The 18,827-nt window shown below is 44.1% G+C and overlaps 2 protein-coding genes and 1 long non-coding RNA gene across 15 annotated transcripts in view; 2 read left to right on the top strand and 1 right to left on the bottom strand.

Annotated features, from left to right (window-relative positions):
• The first annotated feature begins 2,149 nt into the window (after positions 1 to 2,149).
• Zbtb8b (zinc finger and BTB domain containing 8B) lies at positions 2,150 to 18,082 on the top strand. The gene is made up of 3 exons (XM_046469244.2): positions 2,150 to 3,167; positions 12,024 to 12,202; positions 14,531 to 18,082. The coding sequence occupies exons 1-3, from the start codon at positions 2,186 to 2,188 to the stop codon at positions 14,846 to 14,848; spliced, it is 1,479 nt and encodes a 492-aa protein (XP_046325200.1). The 5' UTR covers positions 2,150 to 2,185; the 3' UTR covers positions 14,849 to 18,082.
• Positions 13,785 to 18,172, bottom strand: LOC131423206 (uncharacterized). Its single transcript, XR_009224329.1, has 2 exons — positions 18,060 to 18,172; positions 13,785 to 13,851 (listed from the first exon to the last, which is right to left on the bottom strand). It is a non-coding gene; the product is annotated as an uncharacterized LOC131423206 (long non-coding RNA).
• A 125-nt stretch (positions 18,173 to 18,297) lies between these two features.
• The window catches only part of Zbtb8a (zinc finger and BTB domain containing 8A), a 99,447-nt gene continuing 98,917 nt past the window's right edge, over positions 18,298 to 18,827 (top strand). For 12 of the 13 annotated variants that reach the window (XM_058570938.1, XM_058570930.1, XM_058570937.1 and 9 more), the window contains exon 1: positions 18,299 to 18,468. The gene's annotated coding sequence lies outside the window, so the exon portion shown is untranslated. Of the gene's footprint in view, positions 18,469 to 18,827 lie in introns of all 13 variants that reach the window. The other variant, XM_058570935.1, reaches the window with a different exon arrangement.

The raw sequence follows: 18,827 nt of genomic DNA, 5'->3' as shown, positions 1-18,827 counted from the left end.
GACATGCACATGCCTTCAAAGGGCTTGTAGTCCACTGACAGAGAAGGGCCAGGAAAGAAAGAAAGAATAGGAACGAGTCAACCAAAGGTAGTGGAGTTCTGTCAATTATGAGTCTTTTAGTTGCAAGCAATAGAAAATCGAACTCAGACTAGCTAAAGCAAAAAGAGACTTAATTGGCTCTTGGCACAGCTTGAGCTGGGACTCAGATGGTGTCCCCAGGTTCCATCAGCTGACTGGGCTGTGGTCTTTGTCAGGCTAGTTCCCCTGGTGGTATGGTAGCAGGGTCTCTTACATCCTGTATGCTCATAGAGCAGAGTGCTCTTTTTTTCCCCCCTCCGAAAAACCCAGCAAATGTTTTATTTCTTTTCATTGGCTCTGGCCAAGCCTTATGGCCATCTCTGAGTCAACCACTCTGATCAGAGGGTGGGATGCAGTGATCATAGCAGCCTGCATTGCATTTTACACATCTTTATGCAAAGCACATTAGCCAAGAACAGGGAAAGGATGGTTCCCCAGGAGCCTACAACCACACCAGAACCATTAGAATAGGTAGCATACACTGAGTTGCCCAGGAAGCCACCAGATGTTTCCACAAAGTGGAGATAAAAGGTGTGAGCTGAGATTGTACTTGTCGATCTCAAAATCTATATTAAGACATTAGAGACTGAACAGTTCTTTTTAGGTTTGGGGTAGTTTTTCGTGTGTGGTGCTCGGGATTGAATCCAGCTACCACAGAGCTACAATCCCAGCCCTTTCTTATTTTTATTTTGAGACAGAGTCTTCCTTAATTGCATTGGTGAGGCCAGCCTCAAACTTGGAATCCTCTTGCCTGAGCCTCCTGAGTCGCTGCGATTTCAGCTGTGTGCACCATGTCCAGATAAATTTGGATATTTTCTGTAATTTGAGCCTTAAAGAAAGGAGAATGCTGGGGCGCAGTGGTGCACGCCTGTAATTAAAGAGGCTTGGGAGGCTGAGACAGAAGGATCGCAAGTTCAAAGTCAGCCTCAGCAACAGGAAGGCACTAAGCAACTCAGTGACACCCTGTCTCTAAATAAAATACAAAATAGGGCTGGGGATGTGGCTCAGTGGTCCAGTGCCCCTGAATTCAATCCCCAGTAGCCCCTGCCAAAAAAAAAATTAAAAATTAAAAAAAAAAAGAAAGGAGAACGTAGGGCATAAAAACGTTGACTCTGGAGGACCATAGACACAGTTCTGGGTCCTGTCTTTGTTATAGCTAGGGCATCTCCTGTCCTCAACTATCTTTTGGGAAAAATGGGGACAATGTCATTATTTACTCACAGGGTTTTTACAAAAATTTATAGAAAATATCCACCTAAAACACTTAAGTATCATGCTCACTTGTAGTTAGCTATAATTAATTTTGTTCTTCTTCTTTTATCAATTAGCCTAACTGATAACCTCTGATTTTTTTAATTATTTTTTTTCACTTGTTTACTTATTTATTTATTTTTGTATGTGATGCTGAGGATCGAACCCAGGGTCTCGTACGTGCGAGGCAAGCGCTCTACCGCTGAGCCACAACCCCAGCCTCGTGGATAACCTCTGATTTTTATTAGATCCCAAATAGTTCATGTCATAAAGACACTATTGAACCAGTGGTTTTAGAAGTTGTGTTTTTGTTGTTGTTGATGATGTTCCAGGGATTGAACCCAGAGGTGCTTAACCACTGAGCCACATCCCTATCCCTTTTTAGTTTTATTTTTTTATTTCGAGACAGGGACTTTCTAAGTTCTCAGGGCCTCACCAAGTTGCTGAGGCTGGCATTGAACTTGTGGTTTCCTTGCCTTAACCTCCTGAGTTGCTGGGATTACAGGCATGCACCACCACGCTGAACTACAAGAATTTTATTTTATGTTTTTAATGAGCATTTTGCCGGGTGTGGTGGTACACACCTATAATGCCAGCTGTTTGGAAGACTGAGGCAGGCAGATTGCAAGTTCCAGTCCAACCTGGGCAACTTAGCAAGACCCTGTCTCAAAATAAAAAAAAATTAAAATGGTTGAGGATTTAGCTCAGTGGTAGACAGTTCCTGGGTTCAATTCCCCGGACTGCCAAAACATAGTAAGCATCTTATTTGTAAGGTTGGAGTTTATGAGTTAACTTAAACAAAAATCTTGGCAGAGATACAGGCCACTTCAGAGCAGCCGCAGCAGCTGGTGGCGAAATGGAGATGCAGTCCTATTATGCCAAGCTCTTGGGGGAGCTGAATGAACAGCGGAAGAGGGACTTTTTCTGTGACTGCAGCATCATCGTGGAAGGGCGCATCTTCAAGGCTCACAGGAACATCTTGTTTGCTAACAGCGGCTACTTCCGAGCCCTGCTCATTCACTATATCCAGGACAGCGGGCGGCACAGCACTGCCTCCTTGGACATCGTCACCTCCGACGCCTTCTCCACCATCTTAGATTTCCTTTATTCCGGGAAGTTGGATTTATGTGGGGAGAATGTGATTGAAGTCATGTCAGCTGCCAGCTACCTGCAGATGAACGACGTGGTGAACTTCTGCAAGACATATATCCGGTCATCCCTTGATATTTGCCGAAAGATGGAGAAGGAGGCCGCAGTGGCGGCAGCGGTGGCCGCGGCTGCGGCAGCGGCGGCAGCAGCTGCAGCAGCTCATCAGGTCGACAGTGAGAGCCCCAGTTCAGGCAAGGAGGGGACCTCCTGTGGCACCAAGAGCTTGGTGTCCTCTCCAGCCAAGGGAGAAGAGAGTGTGGACATGAGAGAATCCCCTTGCGATGACTGCGGGGACTGCCACCCCTTGGAACTGGTGGTGAAAGACAGCCAGAGTGGAGGCTCGACTGATAGTGACTTCGCCACTCTGCCCAAACGCGTAGAGCCCAAGGTAGAATTCGATGCCGCTGAAGTTGAGGTGGAGGTGGGTGAACAGCTGCAGCAGTATGCCGCCCCCCTGAGTCTGGCCCACATGGAGGAAGCCTTGCCCAGCGGCCAGGCCATGGACTTGGCTTACAGTAACTACCACGTGAAGCAGTTCCTAGAGGCGCTCTTGCGCAACGGTGCTGTCCCGAGCAAAGACGAGGCAGACCATCACTTCCCTCGGGGTTTGGAGGGAAGACCGGAAGGTGCAGGGGTAGCTATGAGTTCCATGATGGATGTCCAGACTGACTGGTATGGAGAGGACTCAGGTGAGCTCCATTAACATTCATCGTCTCTGCTGGTCATTTAGCATGCACCTTCTGTGCCTTGTGTTCTTCCATCATCGTGGTCACCATCACCATTGATGTTTGTCACTGCCATCATCTGTCACCATCACCACCACCACCACCTGCTCTATTCAGGACATCGTTTCTTCACGTATCTGTGTTTTACCTCTACAACCAGAGTACAGTTCTCTTTTGGTATACATGAGGGATTGGTTCCAGGATCCCCTCAGATAATAAGTACCCGGTGCTCAAGTCCCTTATGTAAAATGATGCAGTATTTGCCTGTCACCTATAAACATCCTCCTGTCCAGATTATGAATAATATCTAATACAATGTAAATGCTATGTGAATAGTTGTTATAATGCATTGTTTGGGGAACAATGACAAAACAATGAAAAAAATCTGCACTTGTTCAGTATAGACACACTTTCTTTTTTTTATTTTTTAAAATTTTTTTGTAGTTGGACAGAATTCCTTTATTTTATTTGTTTATTTTTATGTGGTGCTGAGGATCAAACCCAGTGCTTCATGCATGGTAGGCAGAGACTCTACTACTGAGCTAAAGCCCCAGCCCTAGACACACTTTCTTCACCAATATTTTCAGTTAGTGATTGGTTGAATTCATGGATAATGAGGATGACTATAGAAGCATGTTGAGGGCAATTTGGAGATATGGGAAGAAGCCCCTCTTTTCCACTATCCAGCAATGGGATCTTAGTTAAATTACTGAATCTCTGAGCTGTTTTGCCATATTTAAAATGGAAAGAATCGTTCCTACCCTACCTTTCCCACAAGGTTATTGTGAGGATCAGAAGAGAAGGTTGTCAGTATTTTTTCCTCACATAGGATATTGTGTTCTATTGCAAAGGAGATTTATATGGTACCTGGCACATAGTAGGCACTCAGTATATATGAGTGGTTGAAGTGCTGTCTACTTGAGAATATTTTAAAACTAGTGTTTAGCTCCATGGGAGTCAATTTCTCACATCCTTTGGTAGGTGTGTCTGTGTTTCGGTGTTGGAGCTGGATCCCAGGGCCTTATGCATGCTAAGCAAGTACCCTATTACTGAGCTGCATTCCCCAACCTCATGCCATTTGTGTGTTAAGAGAATTTGGTTGTTTTCTTGAGCAATTCTGAAAAACGAGTTCACATGTTCAACTCTTCTTAACAGGTAGGGCAATCACAACCCAGCTTATGGGAGACAGAAACAAACTGGGCTTCCACTTTACTGATGAAAGGTGGCTTCAGAACCTCAAGAAATAATGAATCACCTTCTAGTTCGACCTTCAGTATTAAACAATGAAATCAGGCCAGGCACAGTGGCGCATACCTGTAACCCCAGCAGCTTGGGAGGCTGAGGCAGGAGAATTGCAAGTTCAAAGCCAGCCTTAGCAAAAGTGAGGTGCTAAGCAATTTAGTGAAACCCTGTCTCTAAATAAAATACAAAACAGGGCTGGGGATATGGCTCAGTGGTCAAGTACCCCTGAGTTCAATCCCTGGTACCAAAAAAAAAAAAAAAAAGAGGAAATCAATTACATTTATTCCTTATTAAATGACCATTTTGATACTTGTTAATTTCTTTCTTTTTTTTTTTTCTTAAAGCAAGAATACCATGTCTGATTAAAACTAGACTTCAAAACTTGAAAATGTTTTTTTGCTGCTCTGGTCTTCCACATCTGTGGCTTAACCAGCATTTGTTTAAGGCAGTGGCTGTTTCAGTGAACATACTGTGGGGATTTGTTGGAATTCCTGTTTCCTCATGATACTAGCATTTCACCATCCATGAGACCCTCATAAACCCCCATGAATTTGGCAGAGGAAATGTGGGGAAACAGAGACTGTTTAGTGAACTTTCCAAATGCAGAACCTGTAAGCAAGCATCAGAGCTTCAACTAGAAACCTGGGCTGGCTCCGGGTGTGGTGGTGCATGCCTGTAATCCTGGGGCTCAGGAAGCTAAGGCAGGAGGACCTTGAGTTCTAAGCCAGTCTCAGCAAAAGCAAGACGCTAAGCAACTCAGTGAGACCCTGTCTCTAAATAAAATACAAAATAGGACTGGGGATGTTGCTTAGTGGTAGAGCAGCCCCGAGTTCAATCCCCAGTACCAAAAAAAAGAAAGAAAGAAAGAAATCTGGGCTGGCTTTACACCACTTACTAAAGAGACTAAGAAGGTATCTTGAGGGGATAGAGGATTTCAGTGTCAAGATTTTTTTGTCCTTTAGCCCTTCTTTCCATAAGCTCAAAGAGTATCTAGAAATAGTAATTTGGCTCTGCACCACCTTCATTCAAGTCTGGTCTTAACCAGTATGGAAAATCAGGTTTATAACTGCAGGGTACTGTGTCGAGGAGCTACCTGGGCCTCAGCAGTGCCTATTGTTACCAGGTGTTGATTTCATTAACACAGCTCCAGAGTAAATTTATTCCAAGTGCCAAGGCACACAGTGGGATTGATTTGTTTTGTTATTCATTTATTTACTCCAATATTTGAGTTCTTTCCTTGTGAAGGCACAAAGCTGTCCCACATGAATGCAGCCCTCAAAGAACCAATGGTGTCTTTTTGCAGGGGTGGAGGACCAGGAATTGAACTCAGGGGTACTTGACCACTGAGTCACATCCCCAACCCTGTTTTGTATTTTATTTAGAGACAGGGTCTCACAGAGTTGCTCAGTGCCTTGCAGTTCCTGAAGCTGGCTTTAAACTCTCTTTTACTTTTGGCCTCAGCCTCCTGAGTTGTTGGAATTATAGGTGTGTGCCACCACACCTGGCCCAATGGTGTCTTTAGAGGAGATAAGACATGTTTAGAAATGATGTCATTGTTTTGAACAACCAACAATAAAAATTATAAAAAAAAAAAAAAGAAATGATGTCATCTCTTCCTGATGCTGAGAGACAGAGTTCTGTGTTCATAGTGATCTACCAAGAGAATGATTTCTTACTGGGAATTCTGGGAGATTCCACAGAGATGGCATTCCAGAGTAAGAGAAGGAGACATAGGGAAAAATTGATTGGAGTCAGACTGCAGGAAATCTTCAGTGCTTAGTGAGGCTTCATCTGCAGGAAGAAGAGTTTTGGGTAATTTGTGAGCTTGGAATAGACCAGATCTATGCTTCAGGGAGATTAATTTGGCCTCAACACGAGATGGCATGAGATAGGGCAGGGACCCTGGGAGGTTGCTGCAATAATCACAAATCTGCATTGGTCATCCCTGATGTAGCAGACACTGTCAAAGCTAAGGTCCTCCTGTCATCTCATCTCCTCCACTCTCTTCAACCCCAGCTCCAGCATGTCCCACCTCTTCTTGGAAAGTTCACCTACATTGGTTGCCTGCATTGTTTTGCTTCCTAGTGAAGATAGGACACCTAGGAAGTAAATTGGAAAGAGGATGTAGTGATTAGAAATTGTACAGATATCAGGGAATGTTCCAGATAGGGAGAGCAAAGTGCAAAGGCCCATGTGTATGATCATGCTTGTGAGTGAACAAAAGGGACAGCACAGATACTGGAGTGACTTTAGTGGGCTGAGCAAGGCTGAGAGTGTAGAGAGATGAGGAGGCCAGGTAAGAGCCACCAGGTCAGGCTTTGCAGGCCATGGGAAGTCCTTTAGATTTTTTTTGGTACCAGGGATTGAACCCAGAGGGACTTAAGCACTAAGCCACATCCCCAGGCTCTTCTTAGTCTTTCTTTGGAGACAGTGTCTGCTGAATCGCTTAGTTGCCTCACTTAAGTTGCTGAGGCTGACTTTGAACTTGTGATCCTCTTGTCTCAGACTCCCGTTTGCTGGGAGCCAGTGCCACCATGCCTGGCAGGAGGTTCTCTTTTGATGTCTCTTTTTCTCAATGAGTTAAGAAGTAAGAACAGCTGCTGAAATTGAGGAGTAGGAGTTAGGGTTTGAGTTTTTGAGCAAAGGGAAGGATTAAAATAGTCACTGAGAAAAGTGGAAGAGTGAATGAACCAAGGAAACAGGATGCCTGGGCAGAACCAATGGATCTTATGAGTTTAGTGGTCACGAATTTAAAATGAGATCAGAAGTGGGAGGGATGGCCCAGTCCTGTTATCCCAGCTACTTAGGAGGCTGAGACAAAAGGATGGCAAGTTTGAGGCCAGCCTTGGCAATTTAGCAAGAAGCTACCTCAAAATTTAAAAAGGGGTTGGTGATGTAGCTCGGTGATAGAGCACTTGCTTGCAATAGACTCTGGATTCAATCCCCAGTACCACAAAACAAACAAATCAACAACAACAAAAAATGAGATCAGAATACACAGTTGTATATTTTTCTCTGTTGGTGTTAAGTTGCCTTGTTTCAGGTATGGACTAGGTAGAAAGCACTGGGGTCATGATTCTCATCATTGACTGTTCATTAGATTTGGAGGGGCACTTTAAAAATATGATGCTAGCCAGGCTCAGTGGTGCAAGCCTGTGATCCCAGTGACCTGGGGTGGTGGTGAGGCAGGAGGATTGAAAGTTTGGGGCGAGCCAGCTTTAGCAACTTAGTGAGGCCCTGTATCAAAAAATAAAAAGAGCTGGGGTTGTAGTTCAGTGGTTAAGTACCCCTGGATTCAATCCCCAGTAACACCCCCCCCCCAAAAAAAAGATGCTGAACTTGTAACTCAATAGTAGAGCACTTGCTTAGTATCTGTGAACTCTGGGTTTGATCCCTAGCACACCACACACACACACACACACACACACACACATATGTTGTAAATGGACACAATACCTTTATTTTGTTTATTTATTTTTATGTGGTGCTGAGGATCGAACCCAGTACCTCACCTGTGAGGCAAGTGCTCTACTGCTGAGTCCCAGCCCCAGCCCCAGCCCCTGGACATCAGTATATTTTTAAGTGTTCCAGGTAATTGTAATACGTAGGTAAGTTGCATCCTGTGATCTGTTGGTTGTCTAGGATCAGGGCGCTGAGGTGGGTAGAGAACAAAGGTCTGGAGAAGAGGAGAGGAAGTCAAGGGACAGAAAGGCCAGGGTATTATAAGGGTGGTTTTCAGTATTCCAGCCAAGGATTAAACCAAGAGTTGCTGAAGGCTGGGTGATTGCATCTTTAAGGGATGGGATGGCCTAGGGCTGGGGTGACCCTAAGGGAGGGGCAGAAGTGGGATCGTCTGATGATAAGAGTTTCAGAGGTCTCAGGGCTTAAGGAAAGAGGCAGAGACAGTGTGAAAAAGGCAGTGAAGCACAGGGAGGCCCCTCCCCGCCTCTGACCCAGGGGCAGGAGGTGCTCAGCGGGGAGCATGGGCTCAGCCCAGGCAGCCATTCCAATCCTTGGAGGACTCTCCAACCTGTGCCTTCCCCTCCCCACCAGCTCCAGATTTACCTGTCTGACCTGGACATCCCCATGTGGACACTCTGCACACACCTCAAACACAGTGAAATCCAAGCAGACACCTCTTCCTCCTGCACCTGCTCTCCTCCCGTGTTCCCTGCCAAGTCCACCATCTTCTACCAAGTCGCCAACCCACAATCTGTGTCATGATTTAGAGCCCTTTCTTTCCTTGATCCCCACCTGCAAGGTGGTCATCAGTGCTGCTGGTTTTCCTTCTCCTCAGTGTGTCCACCCCAGGACCACTGTTTTAGTTCATGGCATCTCTCATGCAGACCTGCATCCCCTCCCACTTAGAATTCCTACCTTTAATCTTGCCTCTCTTAAATCTTTCCTCTGAACTGTCTCCAGAGGGATCTTTTAAAATTAAACCTGGCCAGACACAGTGTCCTATGCCTGTAATCCCAGCAGCTCCAGAGGCTGAGGCAGGAGGATTGCAAATTCAAAGCCAGTATCGGGCATTTAGCAAGGCCCTAAGCAACTGAGTGAAACCCTGTCTCTAAATCAATATAAAAAAAAGGTCTGGGGATGTGGTTGAGTGTTCCTGGGTTCAATTCCCGATTCAAAAAAAAAAAAAAAAAAAAGTCAAATCTGACCATGAAAAATCTGATCATATACCTGCCCTGCCTAAAATCATAGATGTTTATAGAGCAAAGTTTCAGTTCCTTAACATGTCAGCTCCACCAGGACAGGTAGTTTTGTCTCTTAATGTTCACTGTTGTGTCCCCAGGGCCTAAGACAAAGCCTTACACATAGTTGGTGCTCAGTGTAAATTTCCTGAATAAACAAATAAATGAAACTATCACAGTCTGGCTCTTGCCTTTTCCTCAGCCTCATTCCTAATTCCCCTTCTCATACTCCATATTATCTTTAATCTCTATGCTTGAGCATGTGTTGTTCCTCTATCTGGGATCCCTTTATCTGGAACTTCTGGTGAACTCATTCATCCTTCAAAACTTTGCTCAAAGGTCACCTCTTCTCTGGAATCACCTCTGAATTCCTAGAGAGAATCATGACTTTCTTATCTATATTTCTTCAACACTTTGAACTTTACATGTGTTACATGGTATTGTATAGGTATATTCACATGTCTGCAAACACAGCACCTAGGACGTAATATGCATTCAAGGGGACTGTTGTTGCACTGGGAAGTTAGATTATGAATGAGAATGGAAAGTACTGAGATAATTCATACCTTTCTGATGAAGAAATGGTTAACAGTTTCCCACTCCACCCCCAGGGCTTATGCTGGGCCCATTTTACTTTATGTTCCTGTAGATAATCAAGGGTATAGTCCAAGACCAAGCTGAGGGGGGTAAATGACAGGAAGCCTGCACAACGCCAAAGGCATTTGGCAGAAAGATGAACTATGAGCTGCTGCTTTCATCCCAGGAAACAGATTATCATTCCTATTTCACGGGTATCTCAGGACCTACAGTGTAATCAGTAAGAAAGATCATAGTCCACCCTGTGTATGGTGTTGAGCTATGAGGTGCTGCTTTATCTTAGGAAACAGATTTTAGAGTCCCCATACCTTTTGCAAAATGTTAGGCATTATCAGGGTGGGAACCAGAAACTGAAGAGAATATATCCACCCCTCCTCCAAAAGATGTTGGGCCCTCCCTTGGAATTCCCTTGCCATGTTTTTGCGGCAGCTGGAAAAGAGTTAGGTGTCTTGAGGTGGTCCCAGAGAGAAAGTTACTCCAGTGTTGAGAGAGACCACAAGAGCCAAAGAAATGATGATGATAGGACTGGGGTTGTGGCTCAGCGGTAAAGCGCTTGCCTAGCACGTGCGAGGCCCTGGGTTCGATCCTCAGCACCACATAAAAATAAATAAATAAAATAAAGGTATAAAAATTATTAAGAAAAAGAAATGATGATGATGGCAAAATGGCTAATATTTATGAGTGCTTGCTATGTGCCAGGTGCTGCACTTTAGGTGTTAAATTTCATTTCATTCTTATTACAATCCAATGAGACGGGAATGATAGTCATAACCTGTTTTACAGATGAGGAAAGTAAGGCACAGAGAAGTTGAGTGAGAAGTCCAAGGGCACACAGCTAATAATTGATAGAACCAGGACTTAACTCAGTTTTCTCTACCCAAAAGGTTTGAGTCCCTAGTGTCCCCATGGATATGATGACCAAAGTTGTGAATCCTGAAGGGCACAAATAGAAGGAACAAATCTCAGAATACTGCAGTAAGTGCAACTCAGAAGACCTGAGAAGAACCGTTTTTATATGTGTGGGTGACAACCATGACATCACCTTACTAGTTGTATAAGCAAGGTGGGGAAAAAATGTAGGAACAAGGTTTAAGTGTATTCCGGGGTATTTGATGATTTCAGATATATTGAGTTAATATGAATTTCAAACAATTTAAGGTCTGCATTATAGCAGACCTCTTCTACATATTCCTGGAAGATATCCTTAGGAACTGTTGTCCATATTCCTGGAAGATATTCTTAGGAACTGTTGTCCAGGCATGAATTCTGGTCCAGAAGTCTGTTCCTCCTTAGGATTTTTTCAGTTTTGAAGATAATGAGATAATTCAGAGTCTGTCTTCTTCTGCTCAAGCTACTATAACAAAGTATAGTTATAGTATAACAGAAATGTATTTTCTCACAGTTGGAAGGCTTGAAGTCCAAGGTGGAGGTGCAGGCAAGGTTGGTTTCTGGTGAGGCCTCTCTTCCTGTTTTGCAGATGGTAGTTCCCACAGTGTGAGCTCTAGGGTAGGGAGGGGAGACCAGAATAAGGGGGAGAGAGAGACTGAAAGATCAGTCATTTCGAGTGTCTTCTTCTTCTTCTTTTTTTTTTTTTTCTTAAAGAGAGAGTGAGAGAGAGAATTTTTTAATATTTATTTTTTAGTTTTCAGCGGACACAACATCTTTGTTTGTATGTGGTGCTGAGGATCGAACCCGGGCCGCACGCATGCCAGGCTAGCGTGCTACCGCTTGAGCCACATCCTCAGCCCCTCGGAGTGTCTTCTCTTATAGGGCCTCCAGACCTATCATTTAAGCACCACCCTTATGAGCTCTTTTAACATGAATTACCTCCTTAAAGGCCTTATCTCCAAATACACTCAGTTTAGGGGTTAAGCCTTTAAGGTATGAATTTGTAGGGGGACACAATTCAGTCCCTAACAAGGTCTCATTTCTCACCATCTCAAAATGAAATCAAACAGAATAGACACACCAGAGGGAGTATGTTTCAGGAAGCATCTCCAGCTCTCCATGTGAAGATACTGTGTCCTGGGATGTATTTCTCGACTGTGAATCACAGAGAAGTGTGAGAGCTATGTCTGTGGCGGTTCCTGCAACCTAGTGTCAGAAGCCCATTCTACGTCTGGCTGACTGGGAGCCAGAGCTGGAGTTAGGCTGGTCTTTTGATACCCTCCCTGTGTGTCTGGGCTGGTGGAATCCCCCAGCTCAGGACCCCATCCATCAGAGGGTGGCCAGGGTTTCCACGGCTTACGGTAACGCTAAATCAATCCATTGGGTTCTACAGGTGACGTGTTGGTCGTCCCCATCAAGCTGCACAAGTGTCCTTTCTGCCCTTACACTGCCAAACAGAAGGGCATCCTCAAGCGGCACATCCGCTCGCACACTGGCGAGCGGCCCTACCCGTGCGAGACCTGCGGGAAGAGGTTCACCAGGCAGGAGCACCTGCGGAGCCACGCCCTGAGCGTAAGTGCCCCGCCCCGTGGCTCTTCTGGCAGGGGCAGCTCCTGATATTACGTAATGTAAGGGTAAAGCAGCTTGTCTTTCCCTTCTCTGCCCTCTGAGGTATTGTCAGAGAATTTTGAACCTATTTCTCCTACTGAATTAAAGCTGGGCTGGTAGCGCTTAGAGAAAGCTAAAACACAGATATCAGACTGGTTTTCTTTCCTTTCTTCCTTCCTCCTCTTTCTTTCACTCTCCCCTGCCCCCCAGACCCCTTTCTGCTGGGAACTGAACCTAGGGGCACTTTGTCATTGAGCCACATCCCCATTAGGGCCTTGCCACACAGACTAGTTTTCTACAGAGAGAGAGTCAAGGACTTTTAGATCCTGCTTAGGAATGGTTGTCAAAAGGCAGAGAACAACAGGGCTTAGACAGGGAAGTGGGGATCTTCCCACTGGTGTGATCCCAGAGATAACCTGCATCCTCAGTTTCCCCTGGGGGTAGGGGAGGGGTGTGTTACCATTTATAAGGCTACCTGTAGGCAGCAAAGAGGGCTTTAACCCAAAGGTACCTCTCTTCTATCTAGCTGCCCCTAGGATTCTATTTTCATGTGAGCTGGTGATTCCCACCAGCCACAGAACCTTCCAGCCATTTAGAAAGACTCTGCATTTATGGTCATCTCTGAGCAAGGCAGTTAATCTTTGGAAAAGCCAAAATAAGGCCAGGGAATGTAACTCAGTGGTAGAGCGCTTGCCTAGCTTGCACGAGGCCCTGCATTCCATCCCCAGGACTGCGCCCCCCCCCACCACCAAAAAAAAAAGAATGTGAGCCAAGTGCAGTGGTGCACACCTGTAATCCTAGCGACTTTGGAGGCTGAGACGGGAGAATCGCGAGTTCAAAGCCAGCTTCAGCAATGGTGAGGTGCTAAAGCAACTCAGTAAGACCCTGTCTCTAAAAATTATACAAAATAGGACTGGGGGTGCTGGGGATGTGGCTCAAGCGGTAGCGCGCTCGCCTGGCATGCGTGCGGCCCGGGTTCGATCCTCAGCACCACATACAAACAAAGATGTTGTGTCCGCCGAAAACTAAAAAATAAATATTAAAAAAATTCTCTCTCTCTCTCTCTCTCAAAAAAAAAAAAAAAATAGGACTGGGGATGTGGCTCAGTGGTCGGGTGCTCCTGAGTTCAATCCCTGGTACCCCTGCCCCCCCCCAAAAAAAAAGAATGTAAAAACCCATAGAATGAGATAAAATCTCTGCAAGGCAAATGTTTGATAAGGGTCTGAAAAATTTAAAGAACTCTTACAGTGAAACAATAAAAAAGGCATAATTTAGTTAAACATGGTCAAAGAATTTGAGTAGGTATTTCTCTAATAAAAAGACATGCAAATGGCCGATGAGCACCTGTAAAGATGCTCACCATTATTACTTATAGGGTAAATGCAAATCAAAGCCAACGTGAGATGCTACTTTACACCCACTAGATGCTATCATTGTTGGTTGTCTTTATCAGTCTTTCTTGTCCCTCTCTCTTGTATGTATCCTGGTTCTCAGAGCTGCTGTACCCTGGAGTCCCTATAGAGTGCACACATTAGAAGGACATTACCTGGGACTGGGGATATACTTCAGTTGGTAGAGTGCTTGCCTCGAATGTACAAGGTCCCGGGTTCAATCTCCAGCACCACCAAAAAAAAAAAAAAAAGATATTTCCTTATACAGAGGGAGTGACACATACCTGTAATCCCAGCTCCTCGGGAAACTGAGGCAGGAGGATGGCAAATTCAATGCCACCCTGAGCAACTTAGCAAAACCCTGTCTCAAATTTTTAAAAGATAAATAAAAAGAGCCAAGGGTTCAGCTCAGTGGTGGAGTGTTTGCCCAGCACATACAAGTCCCTGAGTTCAATCCCTAGCATCAGTCCTAATCAGTTCATTGAATGCCCTTTATGTGCCAAGGACTAGGAATTCAGTAATGAATGAGATAGCTTCTGTCCCTGCCCCTTAGAGCCTACAGTCTACTGAATTTTGTCAATGATTTATGAGGCATACAACAAAGGAAGAAGCATAGGTGAGAATATATAGTTGGGGACCCTAAGCTGGCTCAGAGCATCAGGGACAACTTTCTTGAAAGGCATCAGGGAACGGTGAGGAGCTGGTGATGGGAAGGGGGAACACTCCACACACATCCTGGGGTGGAAGGACCTCGGTGAGACTGAGACTCTGCAGAGAAAGCAAGGGGGAGAGGACATGAAGTGAGGCTGGAGGGTCAGGCAGAGGCCAGATCACATGGGGCCTGTGGACCCTGGCTCAACCCCTTTTCTGTGATATTTACTGTGTGTTTTTGTGATCATAGGTACACAGATCTAACCGCCCAATCATCTGCAAGGGCTGCAGAAGAACCTTCACGAGCCACCTTTCTCAGGGGCTGCGGCGCTTCGGGTTGTGTGACAGCTGCACCTGTGTTACAGACACTCATGATGACGATGACGATTTGATGCCCATCAACCTTAGCCTTGTGGAGGCATCATCTGAAAGCCAAGAGAAGAGTGACACAGACAATGACTGGCCAATCTATGTAGAGTCTGGCGAGGAGAATGACCCCACTGGAGAGGATTCTGATGACAAACCACAAATTCGATCCAGTGCATCAGAGCGGGAGACACTGACATAGCAATAAATGGGTGGGGAAGACATCTTAGAATGCACTCTTGCTCATTCTGCGGCAAAAGCCCCCATTGGTTCAATATTGTGCAACCCTGGGAGGAACTTTTTTTGTTTTCATTGTTATTATAATTGCATTTTTGTTAGGCTACCCAGTAGAGGCCGAATTTTGTGATTTAAGACTGATAATTTTAAAAAATTTATTTTTATTTTATTCATTTATTTATATGTGGTGCTGAGAATTGAACCCAGTGCCTCACATATTTGAGGCAAGTGCTCTACCACTAAGCCACAACCCCAGCCCAAGACTGATAACTTTTTAGTGTGGTACCCTCCGTTTCTGAGGGCTTTGCTGACCACTCCTTAATTCTGAGTGAATGGAGGGTAGCCCAAAGTTTTCCTGTTTTTCCTGCTGTGCATCCCTCTGGTTAAGAGGAAGATAAGAAAATCCAGATGCTTGTTTTCACATTGTCCCAATCCTCTGCATCCCTTTTTAAACATCCTTCTTCTCCAGTAGGCAAGACATTAAGTTTGGGATCAGTCTTCTCTTTGTCAAGCCTGTCCTAAAGATTTCCACATTTTAATTTTCTGGCAATGTATTAAAGGGAATGTTTCTTTGATATAAAACAGACTGACTGCATGATCATAAAAGGTACTCCAAAACTATAGTCTTAAAGACTGGGAGTATTTGTGTGCAGAAAAGCCTGGAAATGAACTGAAAGGTTCATTAGGGCATCCCACGTGCCCAGTTGAATTATATTTTATAATATTATATTATAATTCCCAAGAAGGGAGCTGTGAGTCAGGGCTGGGTGGTTTCCCTGTCTGGTTTGGTATTCAGCAATTCTAAACACACAAATAACCTGTTCTGAGATCATAAAGCAAGTTACTTGGGCAAAACTCAAATTGCTGCCCTACTTGTTCCAGCCATTTCCAAAGGACATCTCTATGTAACACAGAAATGAAGCTTCCCATGACATATTTTTCATTCTTTAACTTTGTCTATGCCCAGAACTTTAATTGGAAGGAAATTATAAGCCCATCTAAACAAGTTCTATTTCTGAATCATTTATCTTTTTTTTTAGTTGTTGATATGATAGACCTTTTTATTTATTTATTTATTTATTTGCATTGCTGAGAAACGAACCCAGGGCCTCACACATGCCAGGCAAATGTGCTACACTGAGCCTCAGCCCCAGCCCTCATTTACCTTTTAAAAGACCCTCTCAAAGGAAAGAGAATATTAATTGAACAGGTTTTGAAGCCAATCTGCTTTTCATCTACACTGCAGCTATACAATCATTCTAACAAAAGAGGCTGAATGTCTTTAAAGGGTTAAAGAGCATACTCTTTAGGAGATATTAGGGACAAAGGATGTACTTGAATGCACTTTCAAATTTTGTCTTAAAGTATCCAAAATGGATTTTTTAAAAATCCCTTTACCTTTAATTTTTATACAGTGTGTTTCAAAAGATGTAAAATCAACTTTTCTTTCTGCCTCTTGAACAAAAACAAAAAATCAAGAGCAAGTGTAAATTGTAAATTGGCTTGTAGGTGTTGGTCTGGTTCTTGAAGGGTTAAAGAGGGCTTTTTTTATTGTCCTTGTTTGTTTGTTTGTGGTGCTGAGCATTGAATCCAGGGCCTCTTGCATGCTAAACAAGCACTCTACCAGACAGGACAGTCAGGAATTAAGAGTATATAGAAAAAAAAATTTTTTTTTTTTTTGTTCTGGGATTGAACCCAGGGTGCTTTACCACTGAGCCATGTCCCCAGCCCTTTTATATTTTATTTTGGGACAGGGTCTTGATAATTTTCTTAGGGCCTCGCTAAATTGCTTAGGCTGGCTTTGAACTCACACACACAAAAAAACCTTCTGCCTCAGCCTTCCAAGTTGCTGGGATTATAAATGTGCAACTCCATGCTGGGTTAGAAACTTTTATAACACTTTGGTCTTGTGACAGCCACACATGTGATCAGTGGCCTATTCTTCAACAGGGTATGGGCCAGCTCAGGCATGGCCAGCTGTGAGCCATACTGTACAAAGACTGGATACTAGGCCATGCAAGCAGTCTACCACTAAGCCACAACACCAGCTCCTCAAAAAAAGGATTTTCGCAAAAGAAAACATTTTTTTTTTTTAGGTGTAGATGGACACAACACAATGCCTTTATTTTTATGTGGTGCTGAGGATCGAACCTGGGTCCCGCCTGTGCTAGGGGAGCACTCTACTGCTGAGCTACAATCCCAGTCCCGCAAAAGAAAACTTAGTGTTTAGACTTGTTTTATAAGGACTTATATTTAATATTTTTATTTTCTTTTTAATTTATTTCTGATTTTTTTTTAGATGGGGGTGGTCTCACTATCTTGTCCAGGCTGGCGTTGAACTCAGGACCCTCCAGCCTTAGCCTCCCCCAAAACTGGGATTACTAATATGTACTATCACACCCAGTTTATTTCTGATGTTTTGTTGTTGTTGTTGGAGGGTACTGGGGATTGAACTCAAGGGCACTTGGCCACTGAACCACATCCCCAGCCCTATTTTGTATTTTATTTAGAGACAGGGTCTCACAGAGTTACTTAGCACCTCACTTTTGCTGAGGCTGGCTTTGAACTCGGGATACTCCTGTCTCAGCCTCCCGAGATGCTGGGATTACAGGCATGTGCCAACATGCCCGGCAATTTCTAATGTTTTAATATACTTTTCTGGGCTGGGGTTGTGGCTCAGCAGTAAAGCACTTGCTTAGCACATGTGACGCCCTGGGTTCGATCCCCAATACCACATATAAATAAATAAAATAAACGTATTGAAAAATACTACTTTTCTACCTCACAGTTCAACTTCTGTCTGCCTTTTCTGGGAGAGCCTTGATTCTCTTCAGTGATCCTGTAACCTATTCATATCATTGGGTAAAGTTTCATTGTAAGACATTGATTTTCAATTGAGAGTGATTTTGCCCCACAGAGGACATTTGGCAATGTCTGGAGTTGTTTTCAGTTGTTAGGACATGGGGCAGGGTGCTGCTGGCATCTAATAGATAAAGACTAGGAATGCTAATAAACATTCTACAATGTGTAGGACAGTGGCCTCACAGCAAAGAATCATATAGTTCAAGACATCAGTAGTCAAGGTTGAAAAACTGTGGGTATTTGACAGCTTGCTGTTGCTGTGATACAATGCCTGAGAAAAAACTTAAAAGGAGGAAAGATTTATCTTGGCTCACATTTGGAGATTTTAGTTCATGGTCACTTGACTCCGTTGTTTCTGGGCCTGGGTTGAGGCAGAACGTCATGGTGGGGAGGGTGTAGTGAAGCAAAACTGTTCACCTCAGGGCTGCCAGGAAGCAAAGAGAAGAGGAAGGTACAGGGGACAAAAACGTAGCCTTTAAGGGCATGCCCCCGCCCCAGGACCTACTTCCTCCAATTAGGCCCCACCTCCTAGGGTTTTTTTTTTTTAACCACTTCCCAACAGCCCACAATCCATCAAGTGGATTAACTAATTATGGTAGTTAGATCCAATCATCTTCCAAAGGTCCCACTTCTGAACACTTTGCCTTGGGGACCAAGCCTTCAACACACCAGCGTTTGGGGGACATTTCAGATCCAAGCCATAACACCCTGCTGTAAGATATGGTAAGATTTTTTTTAAATGACCTTTAATGTGTGAACTTAATTTTGTGTTCAGTTACTGAGGCCAGATGGTTCACAGCTTGGTTTACATTTATGATGCGGAAACTTAGAAATCCTGACTCTGATTCCTATACCCGGAACAATTGTCTCTGTTCATTTTTGTTAAATTTTAAAGTAGCAGAATCATTAGGAGCAAAACAGAATGTGAAGCTTAATATGGAAAAGATTTTCTTTCTTCCATGATATCTCAGGTTGTGACATTCCTGGTCGACTGTCTGGAGTTTGTGTGTGATACACGATATGACCAGTCATTGGGTATAACTGGATTGCTGAATTTTTTCACTTTTAAAGGAGATACTTCC

The sequence above is a fragment of the Marmota monax genome, unplaced genomic scaffold (genome assembly GCF_021218885.2).
Source record: "Marmota monax isolate L192 unplaced genomic scaffold, Marmota_monax_Labrador192_F-V1.1 WCK01_AAM20220418_F8-fsc00008, whole genome shotgun sequence".
NCBI classification, from domain to species: Eukaryota; Metazoa; Chordata; class Mammalia; order Rodentia; family Sciuridae; genus Marmota; species Marmota monax.
The sequence above is the reverse complement of the archived record's forward strand: the minus strand, read 5'-3'. Positions and strand labels throughout refer to the sequence as shown.